We start from the raw sequence: 24842 nt of genomic DNA, 5'->3' as shown, positions 1-24842 counted from the left end.
GCTGGTCTGGTTGCTCCAGACTGGCCCTTGCTCCCCTCCAACAGAGGAGCACCCCGGACCCTCCTGGTCCACTCCAGACGCCATTTTGAGTCCACCGCGTGGGCTTGCATTTGCCAAGAGTTGTTGCCCCAATCCTGGGTCCAGCGACGTCGACAGCAGATACCACCGTGGGACAGCTCGCACCTCCATCCTGGTCGCCGACAACGCCTCCTGGTCCGAGAGACTGCAGAGCCCAGCGTCGCCCACTCACCTGGTCGAGGTGACTTCGCCCGGTGCCATCCTGGTGCCCACCTAATCACTGGCTAGTGATTCAGGACCTGGTCCCCTCTGCTAACAGGTCTCCATCTTCATCGATCCAGGCTTGGATCACATCGAACATCTTCACTGGTCGCCTGCCAGCAACTTCTTCTTTCAGGCTCCATAGACTGCAACGAGGATTCCCGACGTCTTTTCAGACCTATGCAGCCGCAGCCCCTGGGCTAGGTAACCTAAGCATTTCGGTGCTCCAGCATAGCTTAACTATCTAAGTGTCCAGATCCTTTTTCGTTTCAGCTCTACCTAGTCGGATTCGTCCGATAACACTAACTTTGCATTTACTAGCCTCCATAGACTTTGTTCCGCATCCCGCGTGAGAGTACACACTGCGCACCCGATCTCCCTAGGCCTCCTGCTCGTAAACTAAAGGTTCAGTAGTCTAGTCCTAGCGATCCCAAAGCCTCTGAGAATAGTTACTTACCTGCTAGTAATTCGCATTCCACTTTTGTAGTATATGGTTTTTCGTGCCCCTCGGGCATTTGTGTAAATTGTGCAACTTAAAGTGTTTTCTTAAGAGTTTTGTATTGTGCTTAGCTCCCTGACTCATAAAGAGTTCAGGGTAGTCTTGTTATAAATAAATATACTTTATTTTCATAACAACTTGTGTGGTGTCCTTTCACTTGGTGTTCAAGGGGTAAATGTGGTGGTAAAACAGCTGGCTTAACACGCCCTCTAGAGTTTAGCCTAAAGACTGCTCTTGTCCATGCTACTAGGATAGCTGGTCTATCAGGTTGACTTACAACCAATCATCAATAAGGGTCGTTTGGAATGATACATAGTGATCACTAGAATAGTGAGCACTGCATATCAGGCCAACTTCTCACAATTATCCCTTGAGATTTTCTCAGCACTCAATGATCTCTGCAGCAGGTGCCATAACCCCATAAGATATTTTGAAATGCAGACTTTGCAAAAAATTAAATTGGGCGGAAAGGATCAATTCTCCACATTTTTCCTTGTTGCTAATGAGGGAGTGCAGAGTGACTAGGGAGTGCAGAGTGACTAGGGAGTGCTAGGGAGTGCAGAGTGCTAGGGAGTGCAGAGTGACTAGGGAGGGCTAGGGAGTGCTATGGAGTGCAGAGTGACTAGGGAGGGCTAGGGAGTGCTCGGGAGTGCAGAGTGACTAGGGAGTGCTAGGGAGTGCAGAGTGACTAGGGAGTGCTATGGAGTGCTAGGGACTGCAGAGTGACTGCAGAGATTAAGCTAATGGCAATGTAAATGGCAATGCCATTTATTTATCTGTTTTCAAAACCAACACATAAATTCAAATTGTGTCATTTACAATGCCAATAGCTCTAACTTTTCCAAAGGCGAAACCATTGCATTGTAAATGCTTGTTTACTGGAGGTTCCAGCATAGATACACCCTTCCTGTGGTTACCTTCAGTTTCTTCAGGCAAAACAGTGGCAGCGGATGAAATAGGCATAGTCTCACTCTGCACGGTCTTTGTGCCCGAGCCATTTGACGATACCAGTCTCTGGGGTAGTTAGTTCTAAAGAGAGTCTTCTTTTCTGTCAGGGCAATTCCGTTAGACAAAATATTTGCGGCCCTGGCCAGAAATGAGTCAAGAGACGTTACAGCTGCCCCTCCACCGGACCCTGGCATAGTTTGCTTACTCTCACCCATTTCTTTTCAGCAGGCCGTCAAACGATGACTCCACCACGAAAGCGCCCAAAAAGCCCCCTTCCAACGATGAATACTGGGGTGCTGAGCTTAGAGGGGTGGCCGGCCCGGCCTCCTTCAGGCTCAGACGGGCGTGGCCTGGGCAGCCCCATGTGTCGCACGCTGCAGGAGGACGCGATGATTTTAAAGCGCCTCCTGGCGCTGGTGATGACGTTGGCGGCAGCAGGCCGTTTGGGAGCCTGGGTCTTGTGGTCCTGACCCTCTCTAGGTGTGGCAGCAATGTGGCTAGGCAGAAAACGGGTGTCCCTCGCTGCAGGAGCCTGCGATGGTTTTCAAAGCGCCTCTTGCCGCTGGTGATAACGTTGGCGGCAGCAGGCCGCTTAGGAGCCTGGGTCTTGTGGTCCTGACCCTGTTCCGGTGTGGCAGCAATGTGGCGCAGCAGAAAATGGGCCTCCCTCTCATCTTGGTGGCTTCCATTGGGCCAGGCAACTGTGGTTGTCCACTCTGCTAGAAATATCAATAGTGAGAAGCTCCCGATCAAGCCGGGCCTACTCAAGCAAAACCACAGCATATTCAGGCCCCCTAGTTCCAGGCAGCTCAATCTAATGGTCTGGTTCTCGAGGTCCCAGAATTTGGCTACTTCAAACCTTCCTCAGGAGTGCCTGTCCATCCCCAAAGAAGCATGCAGACCACTATGCAGGCTTAGTATGCGCCAAATGGAAAAGGTTTGGCCACTACTACATTCCTAAGCATATAGAGCCATGTAATCCGCCAGTACAATTCATGTTTCCTAACTTCACTTACAAAACTCTGGCCTCATTTACACATCCATATTTCTGCACCTGGTGGCCAAAGCCACCTACATGCAGTCCAGAGAACATACTTCCTTGTTCATGATACCTGTAAACAAGACCTTCATTGAAGGTCTAAAACAAATTATACCTCCCAGAGCCCCTACCCCGCCTCAGTTTAGAATCTTAATATTGTCCTTACCAGAGTCATGGGCATTCCATCTAAACTTTTACACTCGTGCCCCCTGCAGTTCCTCTCCTGGAAGATGGTGTTCGTTGTTGCTTTCACATTCTTACAGCAGGTTAGTGAGTAGCAGGCCTCCCTCTGGGGGAGCCTTTCTTTCAGGTTTACAAGGACAGGATTGTCCTTAGAACCAAGCCGAAATTTCTTCCAAAGGTGGTATTTCCATTTCATCTCAAACAAACCATTGAGCTTCCAGTGTTCTTCCCACAACCGGAATCTGTAGTGGAGAAGGCACTTCACACTCTTGATGTTAAGTGTGTATTCATGTACTACATTGATAGGACAACGCCTTCTCGTAAAACTCAGCAGTTATTTATCGTGTTTTCCAAACTGCACAAAGGTTCTACTCTCTCAAAGGCAGGCATAGCTTGATGGCTTGTCAAGTGCATACAGACTTGCTATGCAATGGCTAAAATAAATCTGCCTGTCCTGCCCAGGTCACACTGCACTTACAAAAAGCGAGCCTCTTTGGAGTTCTTAGGTAACATACCATTAGCTCATATCTGCAAAGCAGGTACCTGGTCCACTCCGCACACATTTACTGAACACTACTGTGTGGATGTCTTAGCATGCCAAGAAGCACAAGTGGGTCAGACTGTCTTAAGAAGTCCTTTTTAATCTTTGCAACATCCTCTGGTTAGGCACCACTTGCCGGACAACTGTTGTACAGTGTATGCATAGCATGAGTAAATACAGGCGCACATGGTATGAATGGAATATGTTACACACCATTTAAGCATCTTTTTCTAGCATGTAGGACTGAAGATTCACATGTGCCCGCTGACCTCCCTGGAAGCCTTTGGTTGTTGCACAGATGAAAAGTTTTCTTTTACGTGTGTATCCTTTTGCTCAGTCACTATGCTTTCTATTTTAACGGTCCAACTTGCTGCTTACACGCTGTGCAGCAAACAATCTAACAATGGAGCATTAGCCGCCAAAAAAGGAGTCTATACTTTGTGACTTCAAAGACTTCTTCAGACAAAAATGACTTGCAAACATCCGAGCCCCACACTAGATGGCAGGAGTATGCAGAGCATGTGAATCTACAGCACTACATGCCATGAACAGATGCTTCCAAGGTGACATATTCCATATCTATATATATATTTCTCTCTCTCTTTCTCCCTCTCTCTCGCTCTCTCCCACCAACTGAAGTATTATTCATATGAGCTGGTATTTCCCCTGAGAGGTATATGCTCCCCACAGAGAAAAGTATTCCTGTGCTGAGACTGCTACAACAGAAATTATGGACATCTACATTTCAGAGATTGTAATTCTCGTACTCCTAGAGGCAGGCCACCACACCTAATGATAACAGGGTGTCAAAAAAAGATTACAGAGTCCTTTACATTGAGGTTTTGTCCTGGCAATGTCATTGAGCTCGATGTACTGACCCTCACCTGAAGACTATGCAAATTCCTTAAAGATGGGGTTAAGCATTCTCTCACAACCCTACCCAGCAGTCCTACAGAAAGTGCACTGCGTATAAAGCGAATGTCTGAGTCCTCCTCTAGTTTCTCAGTAGAATAAACTTCTGATGTCTGATCCTCTCCCAAGCATTCCAATGGGGCTTTGCCTTGATAGTCGTGAGCAAGTGTTGCATAAGCAGGTGCTATGTGCATAGGGTCCAGTTCACAGGCCTCAACGTCAACTTTTTCTAGTTTCGGTAGTCTAGTCTAGTCCAGAGACCCTCTATGGGCCCAGACCTATGTCTACTGCTGTGTAAGTGCCCAGACTATAGGGTAGTCACTGTTATTCTCTTCACTCATGCTCTTACTTGGACATGTGGCAGGCAGGAAATCCGGTGCCACACATCAGGCTTCTCTTCTGGGCTAGGTAAAACACTCAAAAAGTACATATCTTCCCCTGGGACGAAAATAAAAATAAAAAAGGTTTCTATCAAGGTCTGATGGGACAGTGGGAGTGACCCTTAGAAATGGTCGAGGCATTCCATTTAAGAATAGTTTGCCGAAAGCAAAGCACACGTTGGTTCATTACAGAGAACCTCAATAAAAGCAGAATAGTGATTCAAAGATCTCCTGACAAAGCTCTTCGTGTTGCATTATTCAATGGATGGCACAATAAAGGTGGGGGCTTTGTTGTCACTGACAGATGGGTTCAGAAGAGTCAGGTGCTGCCAGACTTTGAGGCTGTCAAAGCAAACCTTGACGGCTAGGAACTTTTCCTGTAAATATTACTGAGGACGTTCACTTGAACGCACTGTAATGACTGTATTGTGTTACGTGTGTTTCACAGTCTAGTTAATTCATGAAGGTGGGCACCTCCACGTTCACCCGTTATTTGAACGCTCACAGAGTGCTGTCGCAGAGATTTAAAAATAATATCACATATGTTCGAGATAGTGGGAACGTATATATAAATATTGCAAATAACAGCACTACACAACGTATCTGTCACTGCCTTTTTACCATAGTGTGTGTGGAAATCCAATTGATACAGGTGTGCACCATAGAGGGTTCTTGTGCATTATTTCCATGCAGATCTGCTCATCGAATATTAGGTGTCTTCCTTAATAAATGGGATGTAAAGTATTGCATGTTTTTTTTATTTTGTTATTGTTTTAACATTATATTTTATTCTGAAATCTGTATTCGGTGCAGGTCTTTCTCATACGTGACGACCCTCAGTTGCTTTGCCTTCCTGCTTCTGTTGATCATTTATTACCTGGTTGATGTGAGGAGACTGTGGACGGGTGCCCCATTTTTTTACCCAGGTGAGTTGCATTTTAAAACAATGGCCTTTTGTATTTGACCATATTTACTTCCTCATTCAGCGTGAAGCTTTAACCTGGAGCCCTGCCTATTCCTCTTGGCAACACCTGTTACGTGGGAAGGTTATTGTTACCAGTTACCGCACTGAGAACAACACACAAGGATCTGTGAGATGTGTTACTGGCACGCTTCACTGTTAATGGAGGTGCGGGTGGGGCGAATCACTGTTCAAAGGGAAAATTGGAGACCAGCAATCCTTAGTGTCTCCACTCTAAAGCAACTTTATAGGGAATAGGGCTACGTTATTGTTCAGTGGGGATGGAGTCTGCTTGAAATCTGCAGCCAAGAGAATTGATTCTAGAAAAACACATGGATCATGAAATGGGTATTCCAAGTTTCCCTTTTGTGATTAACCAAGTATCACTAGCAATACTATGCTGAATAGTGCTTAGACATCTGAGTATTGTAACGGCAGCCCCTTCTCCATCCACAGGACATCTGCTGATGGTGTACATATTTATGTGCACATACTCATTTTTTTTAGGAAGAAATATAGCTCTGCACATATTTGGGTTACATGAGGTTCGTAGCAACACCCCACGTATTGAAAGTCAAAATCCATTCTGCACATCCAGGCACAAATAAACCAGGTGGGATTGTGGTAATGCGCCCTTTTATGGGGTCTACTAGAGGAGTGGGAGAAGGGAGGTTCTAAAAATAAATCTACATACATCTCTCTCCAGGAGTCAGTCAGGGTCTCCTCACGAGAGGTCTAGGACAAGGTAAGAAGAAATGGATCAGTGGGAATACCAGTTACTCAAGTAGTCATCCAGCTCCAGACAGTAACCATCTATCCATGTTTGAACAGCCCTGTAGTGATTAGACAGCATCTCTGTATCCTTGAAGCAATTCCCTGTGAGACAAAAGTGTCACCTGGCATTATCAGCTTACTTGTGAAAAGTCAACTTCTCTGGTTAACAATAGGTTATTCAAGGGTTGTTTGTAGATGCCAAACATATGGGGAGATAATGGCAAGTTCTGTGAAGCACCACCCATCAGATGCAGGGAATGTTTGGGAAGTATCCATGCATACCAGTATTGTACCGCTGTGCAGGAGTGATGCAAATCTGGCTATCGTCTCTTGTGGTACCCCAGCTACTTTCTTTTCAACAGAATTGCATGATTGATATTTTCCCAACCGTAGTGGGTACCTTATATTGAATCATGTTGTATTTGCCCCTTTGTCCAGGAAGGGGGTGCCAGACCGAGCAGCCAGACCGAGCAGTGACTTTTTTCACATACACAAAAAAGGCACCATGGCGATTAGTCTGTGACTACCATGATTATTAGCGTTCAGAGAGGAATTCTAGTTACAGTTGGAACCTTCTTAGTGCCCAAAAAAGAAAATAGTTATTACTTTAATTTCTTGCCTGCCAGTCTTAACAGTCTATTTTAGCTAGTAAGCCTAGTTACCCATCCGATCTTTGTTTGTCCTTGAAACCAGAAAACCCATTCTCCCTTATTATTACAAAAGATTGCATTGTATTTCTGCATGTTGCACTAAAAGTCTATCTTTTACATTTGCTAAGTTTGCTACTGTTTGATTGACATACCCTAAATATTTTTATACCACTATAAAGTATTTGACTGCCTATACAAAACAATTGGTCTTATATTCAGTCTTTGAGTGTGTGTAATAATTTCTTGCCTTAGTGTGTACAACAAATGCTTAACACAGCCTCCCAATAAGCCTAACTCCTCGACCATAGAACCACACATACAGCTTTTAGTATTATCTATTTAATCCACTGGAATCGGTGCACACTATACCTTACTTTGGTATAGTATATACAGAGCCAGCTTCCTATAAGCGCTGTGTCCTTTAGTCTCAGGATCAAAAACACCATGCAGTCCTTGTATCTTAGTACATAATTATCGAAGTTATCACCCATAATACACGGTGGTCTTACCTCAGACATGTGAGGTGTTCCTATTCTTCTTTGCTATTGAGACCAAACCTAATGGATCAGAATTTTGAAATGTAGAATTGTTCTCTCAGCATTCTTCAGTTGTTCAGGTTGCCACCTCTCATCCTGCTCTCAATGTTTTCTAAAATAAACCAGCTTAATTCATTTTCACTGTGTCCCTCCTCTCTAAAATGCTCTACTAAGGGAGTTGAAATCTTACCCGGTTTGATGTCTGACTTATGTCCATTAATTCTTAGTCTCAATTCGCGCAGTTTCACCAATATACAACTTGCCACTGGGACACATTATCAGATAAACTACATTTTTGCTGCAACAATTGGCGAGGAACTGAATCTCATGGGAAAACCCATGGAAGGACACACTAATGTCTCTATTACAATATTGGTAAATACTCCAATTGTATTTACCGCAACTAAAGTTGCCCACTTTTCAGCTATTTCCGTCCACGCTAGTTTTAATATATGATTTTCTCTCCATATAAGTGTGGAGTAGAGTGTTCCTAAGATTTCTATTGCTCCTGAACGCAAAGAGTGGGGTTTCCAATGTCCCACCCTGTTCACTATTCAAGATTTTCCAAATCATGTTGATCACATGTTTTATCCTGTTATTAATGCAAGAGAAATGACTAATAAAGACCAGCTTGTCCATAGAGCTTTTTTTGTTTTAATTAGAAAACATGCTGTCTCTATTATAATACCTAGCCCATTTTTATGAATGTTTTATCAATTTATTAGGGTACCCTCTATCTTTGAGTTTACTTTTTTAGGGAATTGACTTTTCTGTCAAAATTAGTTATGGAGAAAGAATTTCTTCGAAGATGAAGAAATTGTCCAAACGGTATATTGTCCCCGCTGTCTTTTAGGGTGGTAGCTAGAAAAATGTAATAACGTATTTTGTCAGATGGTTTACAGAATAATTCCACCTCCAGGTTCCCACCCACTTCTTTGAGAGTGAGATCTAGGAAGCTACATTTGGTCCTGCTTATGGTGGTAGTAAAATGTAGATTAACATTTAACATCTCCCAGGTTCAACCAGGAAATGTAGTCCACTAAGTCTTCCACGATCCCTCTTCACACAAAGCATATGACAATGAAGCGCAGGGCCGGCTTAAGGCCGTGCGACTGGGGCGGCTGCACTGGGCGCTGACCTGCGGAGGCGGTGCCGACCTCAGTGGGGGGGGGGGGGCAGGGTATGTGCGCTGTATTTAGTAATTACTTATGATTGGAGAGATGAGGGGCACTTATGCCCGGTGGCAGTGAGAGAATATGAGGAGGAGTTCATGTGGTGTGGGGGAGCCAGAAATGATTCTCGCACTGGGCACCGTCATATTTGACATTTTTTTCGAAGAAGAGAGCCACCTCATTATAGAACATAGAACTCCCTTACATATAAACAGGCCAGACTTGGGGCACAGATGGCTCCCTTGCTGGTCCTTTTTGGTTGTAGAAAAAGTTCATCCTTTAATAGGAAAGATTTATATTTTAGGATCATCTTAACACAACATACCAGAAACTCATTGTTGACTCCAGGTATCCTAGAATCCTCCAGGATCCAATATATGACATTGATGGTATCATCCTGCGGAATGTTTGTATCCAGGGCCTCAAAGTCAAGGATGACGAGGAAATCACTATTGTTGTCATACTCTAAACCCTCAATCTTTGAAATCATAAACGCAGAGTGCTACATACTGACTATGGGTTTGATAAAATTAGTTCCATAAGCGAGCCAATACATGAAACATTCGGTCTGAGGGAGATTTGCTATTGTTTTGTGTGTTTTGGACAGCCCATACATCGCAGGAATAATGAATTCCTCCTGATTTTAAAATCAAATTCTTCCTCATAAATCTAACCGTTTTCTTTTGCTTCATCAAGGAAACAAAATACATCACATTTAAGTGGATCTAGACTTTAACATGGCACTTTCTGATAATGTTTCTTAATCAGCAGTAGCTTCATTAACTTAGCCTCGTAAAAGAGGGTATTAAAAATTACCACCCCCACACGTTTATCGGCGGGTTTGATCGTTATTGAGTGATCTTCTCATAAGTTTATTAAGAGTTTCCTAAGCTCATGCCTGAGATTATTGAGCTGAGAAATCCTGCTATCCAAAACTTCACGTATTCCAATTTCAACAGCTCTTTCAAAAATCTCCATTTCTTTCCCCACATGTACTAACAAGAGGGTAAAGGAAGATTTGGGTTTGATCCCTGACACATTGGTATTGGTGTAGGTATGCCTACCTTCAAAGAATCCGGTGAGTCTGACCTTCCCCCCAAAAAAACTTAAATCACAGTCTATTTGGAATTAATTGATCCCCGAGGTTGGAACACAGCTAAGTCCTCTTTCTAGAATCTCCCTCTTCTATTGGCGAATGTTTCTATGGAGAGGTTTATAATGGGGGCTTTGCCTACCTCCAATACGTCTGGCTCCGGGTTCTCAAATAGTCCTGAGTAGGGTGGTTTCTCTGTTTCTGACCTCTCCCTCTGTTTTGGCAAGTCCTCTGACCTCTCTTCTGTCACTTTTCTAAAAAGTTTCATATCCACTGTTATGGCTAACTCCATCCCTTTCATATCTCCTAGTTGGCTCCTCTTCACTACTAGATCCTGGCGTCTCAGAAAACGTGACATATTTTCTAGGTCTATATTGATAGGGTCATTCCTTATAGGGTCTATCATGGCCCTGGTCATTCTTTTGTTCCTCATAGTACTCTTTCCTCTGGTAGGAGTAAACCACTTCCTGTTGAAATATATTGATATCCTTTCTTGGTTTGCTTGTTTGTTTTCTTATTGACCAGATAATACCTGCATCTATCTATTTCTCGATTCATCTCTTCCAATTGTTTTTTAGCTTAATTTAAAGTGATATTCTCCCTCAAACTTAGTTCTAACTCTTCAATTTCCTTGTGTTTCAACATAATTATTTCCTGGGGCATCTAAATAATCAGTAGCATCAAATCTCTGCTACATCGTTTGGGTCCATGAATGTTTGAATTTCTGATTTTCTATAAATAGACCCAGTTCATTTCTAACTTGAAGGCCAACCGGTATAACTCCTGTTTTACAATATTTAATAAGACATTCTGCATGGAGTTCAGTTTTCTTTAATTTATTCTTGAGGACCACCAATCTATCCCATTTCTCACTCTTGCTAGAGATAATGGTCACCTTGTTACCAGACATTTTTCCAGGTGTATATATCAACGCACGCCCTAAAGTTGCGGGATCCTGTCCACACCGTATGTTACAGCGGTAGCTATCCAAAGACGAAGGTCTCAATACAGGAAGCTCCCCTGTGGGACAGGATCCATGGATCTGTATACACACAGAGTTTAAATGCTAATCACAAAGGATCAGTAAGTAGCACGATCCCAACACACTCACAGCGCACTTTAGGGCGTGCGTTGATATATACACCTGGAGTGGCCTCCTAGTTTTTTGGCCACACTCACATTCATGGTCCTGACGGAAGCCTCACGAATACCGCAGAAGGCTGAAACTAGTTGACCTACACTCTTTAGGGATACTGAGGCACATTTTTACCTCACTAATGTCCCGACTATGTTTTTAACCATGTCCTAGGACCTTTCTATTAAAACGTTTACAAGGGCATTTCCTAGCGGCATTTTTATTATTTATCCACATTTCACATAGCACTTTCACTTTCCACAAATAACCCGTAAATCATGCGTTGATGCTCAGCTGGATTGCACTCGGCAATCCAGCTGGGACCCCGATGATGAAGCATGCCACCTACTAGGTAGGTGGATGAGGGGTCTTCTAAAAACAACCACTGTTGTCTGCGTTCCCTGATTAGGCTACCTTTCACATACACTGCACCCTGCCCACAGGGGTACCTTGGGCCTACCTTAGGGGTGAATGACATGTAAGAAAAGGGAAGGTTGGGGCCTGGCAAGTCGGTGCACTTGCCAAGTTGACATGGCAGTTCCAGACTGCACACAGGCTCTGCAATGGCAGGCTAGAATTACATTTACATGCTGCTTATGTGGGGGGCACAATCTTTGCTGCAAGCCCACTAGCAGCATTTGATTTACAGGCTCTGGGCACACACGTTGCACTGTACTAGGGACTGACTAGTAAATCAAATCAGCCAATCATGGAAACACCAATCCTTAATAACAATTCACAACAGGAGCACTTGCACTTTAACACTGAACAGCAGTGAGAAAGTGCGCAGAGACACTAAACCAGCAAAAATAGAGTAAGAACCAGGAGATCAGAAATCAAAAAGTCAGGGGAAACACGGCAAAAGATGACAAGTCTAACACCCAGCCATTTGCCATGGTGAAATGTCTACAGGACAGAGAGGCCAGGTGTTCACAAAACTGTATTATTGGGTGTGTGTGTATCACCGTGCACACACCCCAAATAGCAATAAGCTGTGCATATTACTGGAGATACGCAGATGACAACCTCTGAATATTGAGAGCACATGAGGGCAAAGTGTACTTAAACATTGCTGATAAGGTGGCGTACCACCGTACACACACAGCAAGTGAGAGGTGTGCATGTCACCATAGACTCACAGACTACAACAGCTGCTACGGCTGACTACCCAAGGGCTGCAACAAAGTCCTCAGGTCCAACCCTTCGATAGAAGAAAGTGGCACGATAATGTTGTACCTCAACAATTGAATAGCCACAGGAATCCCAAGATGGCAGCACTTAGTGACATGCTGACGTGTAGCGCTCAAGTTGGCGGTCTATTGTATGCGATATGTAACATCGGCGCGTCTACTGTCATGATCACTACAGTGCTTGTGCAAGAGCACCCGCACAGTGAGGCTCGCATGAGACTCTTCAACTCCCTCGTGCCGAGAAAAGTCTCCAATTAGGCCAAAGTATAGGGTATTAGGCTCCCTCATCTCAAGCTCCAAATGCTGTGTCTGCTCTCATCTTCCCAACATTCACGGCAGCGACTTCCCAGAACTGACCCTGCTGCTACCTCCTGTGCAAGGAGAAAAAATTATTTCCCAGCACCAGCAAGGACAGAAGGTGCTAGCAAGTCAGTATTTCTGTCGCAGGGAGTCCTTTTCCCCTTGTCGCCAAATTGTAAGAACGGGTGGAGACTCCAGTAGACGCAAAGAGTTTATTGTGAGAGCGAACAGCAGCACATCCATACTCTTCAGTACCTCCTCACAACTGCTGTTCCCAGCTCAACCACCCACCAACATTCCAGAACCTATACGATTAAATGGCAACTGGCTAACCCAGATACAGCATTATCCCACAGCTATTGCCTAGCCTTAGTGTGGAGGTAGGGCATTACTACAACATTGACTTACTTTCAGAATTCCTGCTATTTGCTATACCTTTTTTCCGATATTTTTCATTTTAGATTTGACCATGGTGCTTCTTCAGAGGACCACAATTAATGTTATTTGCTAGTGTTGCATTAGAAATAAATCCTTTGAATGTGGAGGTTACCGATTGGCTAGCTGAATCCATTCCAGAAGGTGAGGTCTTTCAGTTTAGGAAAGTGTAGCTAAAAGGGTAACATGGGGGTTAGCTCTAATTTTCTGTGTTTTTTCACATTACAAGTTTTGTAGGTGATAGGAAAGTTGACTTAGTTAATGTCCATGGAATATGAAGCCTCTGCCTTTTTCCATTTTCCCAAAATATAGACCGAGTTAGTTACTGGAACTTTAGTTGCTGGGGCAACGTTCGCTGAGGCATTAGCCAAGCTGTGACTGGATTGCAAACAGGTAGCTAAATCTCCGAAATTAGTTTACACAACACAAGGCTGCTAGGAAAACTGCTGTGGGGAGAAAGAACAGACTAGGAACAACAGATACAACTAGAGTAATTTGTGCACAACAAATAGTTTTTCGAGGTATTGCAATAAAATCGTTTAAGATGCTAGTCTAGAAGAGGGTTCCATTGAGTTTTCTAGATATTGACAAAGATTTATAGTCCACTACAACTGTTTTTTTACCAACTTTTTCTCTACACCTGTTTAAATTGTAATAATCATATTTTATCACTTAAGGAATGAACTCCATCTTGGTCTACGTGGGGCATGAAATTCTGGAGAACTACTTTCCCTTTTCCTGGAAGATGGAGAACAGCCAGTCTCATGCTGAGCACTTAACCCAGAACTTGCTTGCTACATCACTGTGGGTCTTCATCGCTTATGTACTCTACAAAAGAAGGATTTTCTGGAAGATATAATACTGAAAGCATCCTCAGAACAATACAGTCATTTGTTGGAATTCATAACGTACTGAAGTTGATCTTCTACTAAGACGTTTATTGATGAAAAGGGACCATACGTTTGACATGTAGTTTTACAAAAAATGAATATACCTTTAAAGAGTTTGTACGAGGCTTGATATTACTTGGTAAAATTAGCATATTTGTTTCAGGCATTAATGAGTGAGTGTGTGAAAGTAAATCTGTTTTAATTGTACAGAGATTATGAACTTGTTTCTAAGTTGGCCCTTCCACGGATCTGCTGTGACAGAATTAGGAGCACAGATCCTTTCGAGATTGCCCCACTCTTGGGGTATCATTCAAAGCATGCACACCTGTGTAGTGCTGTAGATACTGAGAACACATCTATCTCTTCTTTTCCATTAAACACAGAGTAGAGTTTCCAGAATATTTGCCTGCCATATCTCCATGTGGTTCTCTTCTCTGTTCCAAGAGGATCAAGTGAGTTTGAATATAATTCTGGATTCAACTTTCTTTGATTTTTGAAGCCGCCATATTTCTTCCCACATGTGCCATAGTGCAGCAGAGAAAATGCAATAATGGTACAGAGCTCCTATCTTTTACTGATAATTACAGAAAAAAAGTTTAAGCTTACTTTGCATAACCAGGCACCAGCGCCAAGAGACACATTTTGGTAGTGTGTGCTTTAAAGCAGCCTTCTGTCTGTCAGTCAACTAGGGGGTATGTGGCCAACAAGACTCAGTCATTGTGCTGGGTTTTTCCCCACTTTCGGAGAGAAGTGTGCTATATTTGGAAAGGGTGTGTGCATCTGCAGTACATGTAGTTTGCATATTTTTCCCATCCCACAGAACAATTCCTTAGTACCATTCTCACAAGAGAAACCCAAGTTGAAAGTGGTTTAAGGAAGTTGACTTGTAGACTTTTTCATCACTTATTGATTTTGTATGCTCCCTACAAGTCATAGGTGTTAGTTCAGACTGGCTGACTAAATCTCTCATCCCTTTACATTTAATAACGGGAATAGCACTGAGTAAAGTAATAGGCACGTCTGTTAAATGCAACTTTAAGGGTGGGCACATCTATTGCAGCCAACACCACGTTATGCTGTGTCAGAGGTGTTTATTAACCTGCTTTTCAGGAGATCAGATAAATATTTGGATCGTTAGAGTGGCAATTGCAGTTAGAGGGCTTGCAGGTTTAGCTTCCCTCAGGATAGCAAAATTAGTACATTCTACCCAAACCCCTTGCCCATTATGTCTCCAGTTGCCACACGGTTATTTTGGCATAGTGATTAAAAACAGTGTCTTACATTTGAGTTTTTATCAAATACTTATATGTGATTTTCAGAAATTATTCAGTCTGCTCATTCTGAATCCATTCAGACAGCATCTCTTTCAATCAGTTAATTCTGAATCCATACAGATAGCTTCTCCTTTTTGTTAGTGGCAGGTTTTTGGCTGTGACAGGGCTGTGCAAACAAGTGTCAGTAAGGTATGTTCTTTCCCTGAAGGATACTGTTTAGGAACACTGCTAGTAAGTCTCTCAGTAGCTTGATGTTGATCTGCCAAGGCCAAAAGCAACAGATGTGAAATGCACTATCTTGACTTGTACTTATTCACTGCTGTGGTGGAAAAACTGTACTGCTTATGCTTTTGGGGGCAAGAGTCCCTATCTTTTTGGCAGGGTTAGCCATGATAGTCTAGTCTTGTGGGTTATCTAACCTATACACCACCTGCCTATGTTCTTTAATAGCTACACAGCTGACTCTTAACACTATAAAATGATGAGAAACTAGAGGTTCATTGCTCCCATGTGAGATTTCGGCGAAGGGATTTACCTCAACTACAGTCACCTTACATGTTCGGATCTCAATCAACCTAATTCCTTTCTAGTATACAGAGGAAAGACAATTGTGCCATTGAACCTGCTGAGATCAGTTAAGTGTACTAGATCTGTCCTTTTGAGGTGAGTGTTTCTTCTGTTTTTGACTAGTGAAACAGTTCTTACTGATTTTAATACTAACAAGTTTGCTGCTAACAATGCGGCTTACACCTTTATCCTGTCATACTTTTTTTCAGAGCTACGTCTTCCAGGAAATTATCCTGTTTCTATGTCTAAACAAAGCCACACTCAGGCCTACTAGGTGCATTTGAAGAAGGTTACTTCTGCTCCTGCATTTCATCTGAAATTAAGTGGATCACTGAAAACTTTAGAATGTGAGATGTTCTGGATGAAATTGTATTTTTGTGCCTACCCGTTCATGATTTGTAAGTGTAGTCATAGTTTGTGTATTACGCTCTAGTTTACCGTTGTTACTTTCAGGCTTTATCATTTGATGTGAATCTGATATATAATGTGTTTGATCCAGGCACATATGTTTAATTTGTTTACTAAGAAATTTCTTGTATCTATTGTAAACATTTGTATTGGGTATTTGTGTTTAAATGTACTATCAAAAAACAGGAGTAACTCTTTATGATAATACCATCATAAGGAATTCTGATACTTTCTATATACAAATAGAGTCTAAACAAAGCATAGGGTTTTTTATTTTTTTGATAATTTGTTTTTTAATTATTTACGCTAACATAAAATAAGAGTTTTTAATTTAGTGAAAGTATAAAAATGTGGCAATTTGTCATCTAGTCGTTTTGCTTTGGCTTACAAAGTTGTTGAATCTTGATTGGGAAGCCAGTGTTTTCCTGATCTGATTCAAATTCATGTCAACAATAGTTTAGCTAAAAGTATAGGTTGACTGGCCTCCATCATATGGATAATAATGATAAGAGTCAATGCACATTGCACCATGTTTGTGTTTTTTCCCTCTGGAACAGAGAATTGTTGTTCCTAGGAAGGAAAACAGTAATTCATCTGTTCTGTTGTTTGTTTGCACTGTGAAGCAGCATGCCAAAGCAGCTAATTTGCTTTAAGTGTGCATACTATGTGTTAATGAGCGCTTGTGCCTTCTACAGAGGCTTATTATTTTCAAATCCCTCAGTGGGTTTTAGATGGTTGTTTGCATTTCCTACAAATAGAAGTATGATCAAGGGATTGTTTAATTGCCAAAATTACTATGTAGAAAGCTTGCAGAGTTTGTGCTGCTGAGCAGACACCTGTATTGTAAGCTCTGAAGTACAGCAGTGAATGCTTTAAACTGATGTCCAAATGTAATATAAGGGAATATTTAATACATTTTCATTTTTGGATGTAAATTGATTACTCGGATGAGTGCCTGAGGGAAACCGAAAAAAAGATTTGATAAACTTATGGATGTGTCAATTTGTGATACTTCTGAATTGCTGTTGATGGTGATTTGGGAGCCAGGATCCTGAAAATATAGTGTATGGTAAAAATAGTGGGGCATTTTTATAGCAACTGTGTGCAGATATAATCTGTTTAGGTGACAATGTTGCACTTTATGGAAAAGCTAATTTTGCATTTTGCTGGAAAGGTTCTGCTGTTGTGCAACTTCCTAACCTTATCTCTAAGACCTTGAAGAAGGATATAGTAGGCCTGCAAAGTGCTAAATAAAAATGGCCTAAGCTTGTTTTTAAGTTTGATTTGATATAATAAAGTTGTTTGTGGTGAATGTATATGCAGCTATTGTTGCTTTTCATGAAGTGTCCACTCCTGTATTCTACTAACTTTGTGATAGTTGTATGTTAACCATATATTATCACTAAGACCTTGGAAAAATGTGCACAAGGTCCAGGGGGTTGTTCAGGGTGTTATTCAGCTAATCTAACATGATAGTTTGAATATTTGTTAATTGATAGTGGAGTAACCGGTAGCCAGTTACAGTCACAATGAGGAAATACCATGACCATATTGTGATCAGGAGCATTAATTGCTCAAGTGCTGTGCTTTAAGTGCATGAGTAATTTGTCAAGAGGAGTATTTGATACCACAGTGATCATCATTTAAACCTAACAGCATGTTTGTCTGAGTGGATGATTTGTGGATTCTGAACTGCTGCTCGACACTAGTGACCACCTTAGTATATAATGGCCCGCGTCACAAATCAAACATGTGAGTTGACAGACTTTCATCATTTGCAGGAAAAACAGGTTTATGAAACATAATACCTTATATGTGTCACAAACTGAGACCACTAGTGTATACTTAAGTAAATGAGAATGGAAAATATAATGTCCTACTCAAACAACCTTTTATCTAAAAGAGTCTTACTCTAGCAACCTGTTATGTGAAAGGTTGCATCACACACCACCAGCGAGAGACAAGCTGTTTAATGTTTGTGACTAAAGGGTACAACAGGCCACTGTGCACTCTGCATTGTAAATATGATGCTTCCTAAGAGGGTTTGGGGGGGGGGGGTTATACAGGTGCAAATATGTTCACCTAAATTGTATCAACATTTGATTCCACATCACTTTTAGGAATGAATTAAGAACGAAAGAAAGAGAGTGCCTCATCTGAAACTTGAATGAAGTGAAGTCATTCATAAAAGTTCTATACCCCCGGTAGGTGTCTTCGTTCTTCGAATATGCTTCTAGCATCTGTTCCCAGGTTTCGATTGAAACGTAAGGGTGTGTGACGTTTCCCCGCGGGCCACGAGCCCCCTACCTGCCCCAACACGAACATCACCCCTCCTCTGCTCTCCCTTCCAGGATGCGGTGACGAAGCGCAGCCCTCCGGCCGAACAACGAACCGAAGCAACCATCACCGCGTCCCTGACACCGGAACACCCGCCCCCCTCCCCGAGTCAGGACCCAATCAGGGAAGGAAACGGACCGGAAGCACTTTTCCTCGACCCCGGAAGTCCCGCCTCCCGGATGCCGGCCGGACACAGAAAAGACGGAAGGCAAGACACAACCGAGGTCGGAGTATCGTGGCAGGAGATTTCGGCTGGCGTGGAGAGAGAAGAAGAAGAAGACGGGAGCGGAGAAGCTGAGGAGTGGTCTGAAGACTGGTGGAGTCCCACGGAGGTGGCTGAAGAGCGGCCGTAACTCGGAGGAGAGTTACGGCGGAGCGCGTGAGTGCCAGTTTTCTTACTTTAGCACGTTAGGTGCAACCTGTATATAGCTAGACCTCCCCTGTAAATATTCCCTCTCTCATAGACACGTCCACCTTGAGTACAAACCCACCTTGTATATAGCGCACAACCACTGAGCACTGTACAGAGTAAAACCCCCTTCACTGGATCCTTCCGAGCACCCTTTCTATTTACCGCTTCCTACGTCCCTCTCTCCCCCCCCCCTTTTTCCTCCACGGTCCTTTCTACCTCTGCACTCCGGGGTTGTGGTAAGTGGTATCCGACCTCTGGTCCGGTGTACTAACGGCTCCTTTCTGTTCTCTTACTGCCCTCCGAGGAGCCTTCCCAGAGTACGACGGTCTACACCCAAGACACAGGACGACGCTGGACCCCTTCAGTCCACTGACGCCTGGAGAGGACATCACAGCCCACCGTGACCCATCCAGAGTATTAGGACTGTTACAAGCACTAATAAAGACCGCTATTGCCCACTACATCCGGCCTCCTCGCCTGCTTTTCCAGCCCGCCGACCGCCCACGACCACATCTGGTGTCAGAAGTGGGATCGCCTGGAGGGATGGAGGCCGTGATAAAGAAGATGGCCGAAACCCAAGAACAAATGGGTAAAATGATGGAACAGTTTATGAAGACTGCTGAGGATGACCGGGGTCAACTCCACGATGTATTGAAGGGACAGGGGGATACGCATGGGCAAGCCATGGGCAAACTGACCGATGTACTGGGTCATCAGCGGCCACTGACCTCCTTACCGTCCGTAGTCCTCCAGAAGTACGTACCCGGGGAGGACCCGGACTTTTTCTTTACAAACTTTGAACGATTAGCACAGGCCGCCACATGGCCTGTCGACTGGTGGGGCCACTACCTGGGTCCCTTGCTGACCGGCGACCTGCAATCGGCCTATCAACAAGCAAACATACAGGGTAACACTCCATACGCCGATATCAAGAAGTGTATACTTGAGCGGCTTGGCATAGACGACGAAACATATCGAGTACGCCTCCGCCAAGCCAAAGAAGGACCCCAAGAGACCCCCAGAGCCCTGTCGTTTCGGATCAAAGACCTGACCAATCGCTGGCTGAGACCCGAAGCTTCCACTAAGGAGGAGATCCTCGAGAAAATATACCTCGAACAATTCTTAGCGTCTTTGTACCCCGCCACTCAACGATGGGTACGACAACATGCTCGTCTTACTCTCGAAGCTGCTGTGGAGATCGCAAGTGCCTATAGCCGCGCCCAGGAGGTGCAACGGGGAAGAGAGGACCACTCACACAAAGCACATCCCTCAGCAGCCATCCGGCCGCCTCGTCCACTGCTGCCACGAAGACCGGAGCCACTCCCCATGTATCCCGCCCCTCTGTTGCCACGTCCTCCTAACCCAGGTCCCCAATGTTACAGCTGTGGGGGTTTTGGGCACATCGCTCGGGTGTGCCCCCACAAGGAAGAACCGATGGACGTCGGCCTCGCTCGCAACTATGTCTGTTCGACTCCTGGTACGACCCCTCCACCTTTCCATTGTCCGGTGAACATTGACGGACAAACCCTCATGGTTCTGGCAGACACGGGCTGCCGCCAGAGCGTGCTCAGACCTCAGGACATGCGCCACCCGGTGAACCCTCCGTCTGGTGTGGTCGCCATTCAATGTGTCCATGGCGATACGAAACGATATCCCACCACCCAGGTACATGTTAGTCACCCCAAGGATCCCGGAACCACCCTCACAGTAGGTCTGGTGCCCGCCCTACCAGAACAGGCCATCCTTGGAAGTGACTACTCCGGCCTACCTAGTCTTCTGCAGGACACAACCGATTCCCTGACCCGATGGTGGGGAGAAGCACCCTTTCCTCAGGGGGTGTCCGCCTTCACGAAGGAACCCAGAGCCCCGAAAACAAAAGCACAGAAGAAGAAAGAAAAGAGAGAGCACATCAGCGTCTTCCCGGTGGTCCCAGACAACCATCCCTGGCAGACCGACAGGGACTTCAGGGCAGCACAGAGAGAGGACCCTGTCCTACAGGAGGCGTGGGACAAAGCATTGGACAATGAGGATCCCCTGACCGTAGGTCCTTACTTCTTCAAAAAACAGGGGTTGTTGTACCGCAAGGGTGGGCCCCAGCACAAACCCCAGCTCCTGGTCCCAGGTCCCTTTAGAGAAAAAGTCCTGTACCTTGCCCATAGCCACCTCCTGGGGGGCCATTTCGGCGACGAAAAAACCAGTCAGATGGTCCTAGACAAGTTTTATTGGCCCGGGGTTTATCAAAGTGTTAGGACGTATTGCAGGGAGTGCCCAGTGTGTCAAAAAAACAGCCGATACCGACCCCCCAGGGCGCCCCTAAGGCCCCTTCCGGTTATAGACGTTCCATTCAGCAGGGTAGGGATGGACATTATAGGGCCCCTGTTGCCTTCCCGAAGCGGTTGCCGTTACGCCCTGGTCATTGTGGACTATGCCACTCGTTTCCCTGAAGCCCTACCCCTCCGCCAACCCACAACCCAGAACATAGCCAAAGCCCTGGTTTCAGTGTTTTCCAGGGTGGGATTTCCCCGGGAGATCCTGACCGATCAGGGTACTCCTTTTGTTTCGGCTCTGATGAGGCAGGTCTGCTCACACCTAGGGATTAAGCAGATCAGGACCTCTGCCTACCATCCACAAACCGATGGTCTGGTGGAGAGGTACAACGCCACGCTGAAACAGACCCTAAAAAAACTGTTGGGGTTGGAGGCTAAAAGGTGGGAGGACATGCTACCCCTGGCGTTGTTCGCCATACGGTGTGCCCCCCAGAGCAGCACCGGTTACTCACCCTACGAATTGCTGTATGGCCGACCCCCACGTACCTTCCTTGACATGGCCCAAGAAGCATGGGAGGCAGAACCTGATCGTACCCGTCCCCTCCCCGAATATGTGGACAACCTTAAGACACACTTGTCTGTCTTGCGAGACATCGTCCGCCAGAACCTGGAAAACGCTCAAGACAAACAGAAGGGACAGTACGACAAGGGCACAAAACCCCGGGTCTTCGACATCGGGGATTGGGTTCTACTGATGATGCCCTCCTCAGACCAAAAACTTCTCGGGCAGTGGCAGGGCCCTTACGCCATCCTTCGCCAGGTGACCCCTGTCACTTACGAGATAGAGCTGGACCCCACACGTGGCACAACACAAATATACCACGTGAACCTCTTAAAGAAATGGGAGGGTCCTCGTCCCGTCCTGTCCACCTCTCTTCCCGGTGGCCCCCTCTCCTTTACCCCCTGCATCGATCCCGACTTACCCATGTCGCAGAGCCATGACCTCCAGGAGGTCCTATATCCGTTACGACAGGTGTTCTCCTCCGCCCCCGGCCATACCACCATCACAGAACACGCCATACACACAGTACCTGGGAAGGTGGTCCGGCAACGACCCTACAGAGTCCCCGAAGCCCGCCGAGCCATCATAAAAAGGGAAACCGAAAAAATGCTGGAGATGGGCATAATAGAACCCTCAGTGAGCGACTGGAACTCCCCAATTGTCCTCGTACCCAAACCTGACGGGTCCGTCAGGTTTTGTATAGACTTCCGTGAAGTCAACAAAATATCCACCTTCGACACATACCCCTTACCCCGCGTCGACGAGATGGTCGAACGCATAGGGAAGGCCAGATATATCTCCACGCTAGACCTCTGCAAGGGGTACTGGCAAATCCCCCTCAGGGAGGAAGACCGGAAGAAGACGGCGTTTTCCACCCCCGAGGGTTTGTACCAATTCTTGGTACTCCCTTTCGGCCTACATGGCGCACCCGCGACCTTCCAGCGCGCGATGAATCACATCCTACGACCACACACCCTGTATGCGGGCGCATATCTGGATGATATCGTCATCTATAGTGACGACTGGTCACAACACCTGGACCATCTATCCAAGGTCGTCACCTCACTAGGGACATATGGTTTCACGATAAACCCTGCGAAAACCACCCTGGCAGCCCAGACGGTCAAGTACCTAGGCTATCTCCTGGGAGAGGGAGTGATCAGACCCCAGAAAAACAAAACCGAAGCCATCCAATCCCTCCCATTCCCACAGACAAAAAGAGACCTTAGGGCGTTTTTAGGCTTCCTGGGTTATTACCGACGATTCGTGCCGAACTTCTCACAAAGAGCAGCACCTCTCACCGACCTGTTGAAAAAAACCGCTAAAACAGAGTCCGTTCTTCGGACTCCTTCTCCATCACTATGGCATGCCTTTAATGACTTAAAAAGCGCCCTGACGTCAAGCCCGGTGTTGGTGAGTCCCGATTATTCCCAACGCTTCTTGCTCCAAACCGATGCCTCCGAACAAGGGCTAGGGGCGGTGCTATCCCAAACAGACCCCTTTGGGAACGAGAGGCCCATCCTATACCTCAGTAGGAAACAGTTCCCACGAGAGAAGAATTACGCCGTGGTGGAGAAGGAAGCCTTGGCGATCAAGTGGGCGGTGGAGAGTCTCCGTTATTATTTGGAGGGTAGGGAATTTACCATCTATACAGACCATGCCCCCCTGGAGTGGATGGCCCGGAACAAAGGACACAATGACCGGGTCCTCCGTTGGTTTCTGTCGCTCCAGCCTTACCGTTTTACGACAGTACATCGGAAAGGGGTAGACCAGGGCAATGCGGACTACCTCTCACGCCACCCTTTGTCCAACCCCCGTACAAGAAGGACTGCTAGGGGAAGGGAATGTGACGTTTCCCCGCGGGCCACGAGCCCCCTACCTGCCCCAACACGAACATCACCCCTCCTCTGCTCTCCCTTCCAGGATGCGGTGACGAAGCGCAGCCCTCCGGCCGAACAACGAACCGAAGCAACCATCACCGCGTCCCTGACACCGGAACAACCGCCCCCCTCCCCGAGTCAGGACCCAATCAGGGAAGGAAACGGACCGGAAGCACTTTTCCTCGACCCCGGAAGTCCCGCCTCCCGGATGCCGGCCGGACACAGAAAAGACGGAAGGCAAGACACAACCGAGGTCGGAGTATCGTGGCAGGAGATTTCGGCTGGCGTGGAGAGAGAAGAAGAAGACGGGAGCGGAGAAGCTGAGGAGTGGTCTGAAGACTGGTGGAGTCCCACGGAGGTGGCTGAAGAGCGGCCGTAACTCGGAGGAGAGTTACGGCGGAGCGCGTGAGTGCCAGTTTTCTTACTTTAGCACGTTAGGTGCAACCTGTATATAGCTAGACCTCCCCTGTAAATATTCCCTCTCTCATAGACACGTCCACCTTGAGTACAAACCCACCTTGTATATAGCGCACAACCACTGAGCACTGTACAGAGTAAAACCCCCTTCACTGGATCCTTCCGAGCACCCTTTCTATTTACCGCTTCCTACGTCCCTCTCTTCCCCCCCCCTTTTTCCTCCACGGTCCTTTCTACCTCTGCACTCCGGGGTTGTGGTAAGTGGTATCCGACCTCTGGTCCGGTGTACTAACGGCTCCTTTCTGTTCTCTTACTGCCCTCCGAGGAGCCTTCCCAGAGTACGACGGTCTACACCCAAGACACAGGACGACGCTGGACCCCTTCAGTCCACTGACGCCTGGAGAGGACATCACAGCCCACCGTGACCCATCCAGAGTATTAGGACTGTTACAAGCACTAATAAAGACCGCTATTGCCCACTACATCCGGCCTCCTCGCCTGCTTTTCCAGCCCGCCGACCGCCCACGACCACAGGGTGTCAGCTCCTTGTCCTATATTACTGCAACCTACTGGAATTCCCTGCCTCTGGATTTGCATAATCTTAAGAACCATTCTCAGTTTAGGAAAAAGCTCAAACCTTTTTTGTTCCATTAGCTTGTTTTCTCTTCTACGTTTTGGTTTCCTTTGACTCTTGGGCTCACGCCGGAAAACTCTATTGAGTAGCTAGCTGTGCGCACTACAAATCCCTAAACATAAACATAAAAGACATTTTGAAAATAATAATGTTTGAGTTTTTTGGAT

At 45.6% G+C, this 24842-nt stretch overlaps 2 protein-coding genes across 3 annotated transcripts in view; both read left to right on the top strand.

Annotated features, from left to right (window-relative positions):
* HGSNAT (heparan-alpha-glucosaminide N-acetyltransferase) overlaps nt 1–17482 on the top strand; it is a 355722-nt gene extending 338240 nt beyond the window's left edge. For both annotated transcript variants that reach the window (XM_078659862.1, XM_078659863.1), the window contains 2 exons: nt 5595–5707; nt 13705–17482. In XM_078659862.1, coding sequence (XP_078515988.1) covers nt 5595–5707; nt 13705–13886 — 295 coding nt within the window. In that variant the 3' untranslated portion in view covers nt 13887–17482. The remainder of the gene's footprint in view (nt 1–5594; nt 5708–13704) is intronic.
* A 1827-nt stretch (nt 17483–19309) lies between these two features.
* On the top strand, nt 19310–24136 carry LOC144781172 (uncharacterized). Its single transcript, XM_078659861.1, has one exon. It carries the CDS (start codon nt 19459–19461, stop codon nt 24001–24003), a length of 4545 nt encoding a protein of 1514 aa, XP_078515987.1. The 5' UTR covers nt 19310–19458; the 3' UTR covers nt 24004–24136.
* The last annotated feature ends 706 nt before the right edge of the window (nt 24137–24842 follow it).

Source organism: Lissotriton helveticus, chromosome 9 (genome assembly GCF_964261635.1).
Source record: "Lissotriton helveticus chromosome 9, aLisHel1.1, whole genome shotgun sequence".
NCBI classification, from domain to species: domain Eukaryota; kingdom Metazoa; phylum Chordata; class Amphibia; order Caudata; family Salamandridae; genus Lissotriton; species Lissotriton helveticus.
The sequence above is the reverse complement of the archived record's forward strand: the minus strand, read 5'-3'. Positions and strand labels throughout refer to the sequence as shown.

Excerpts from the sequence above, each read along its gene's own strand:
- LOC144781172 (XM_078659861.1), top strand. The coding sequence starts at position 19,459 with ATGGAGGCCGTGATAAAGAAGATGGCCGAAACCCAAGAACAAATGGGT.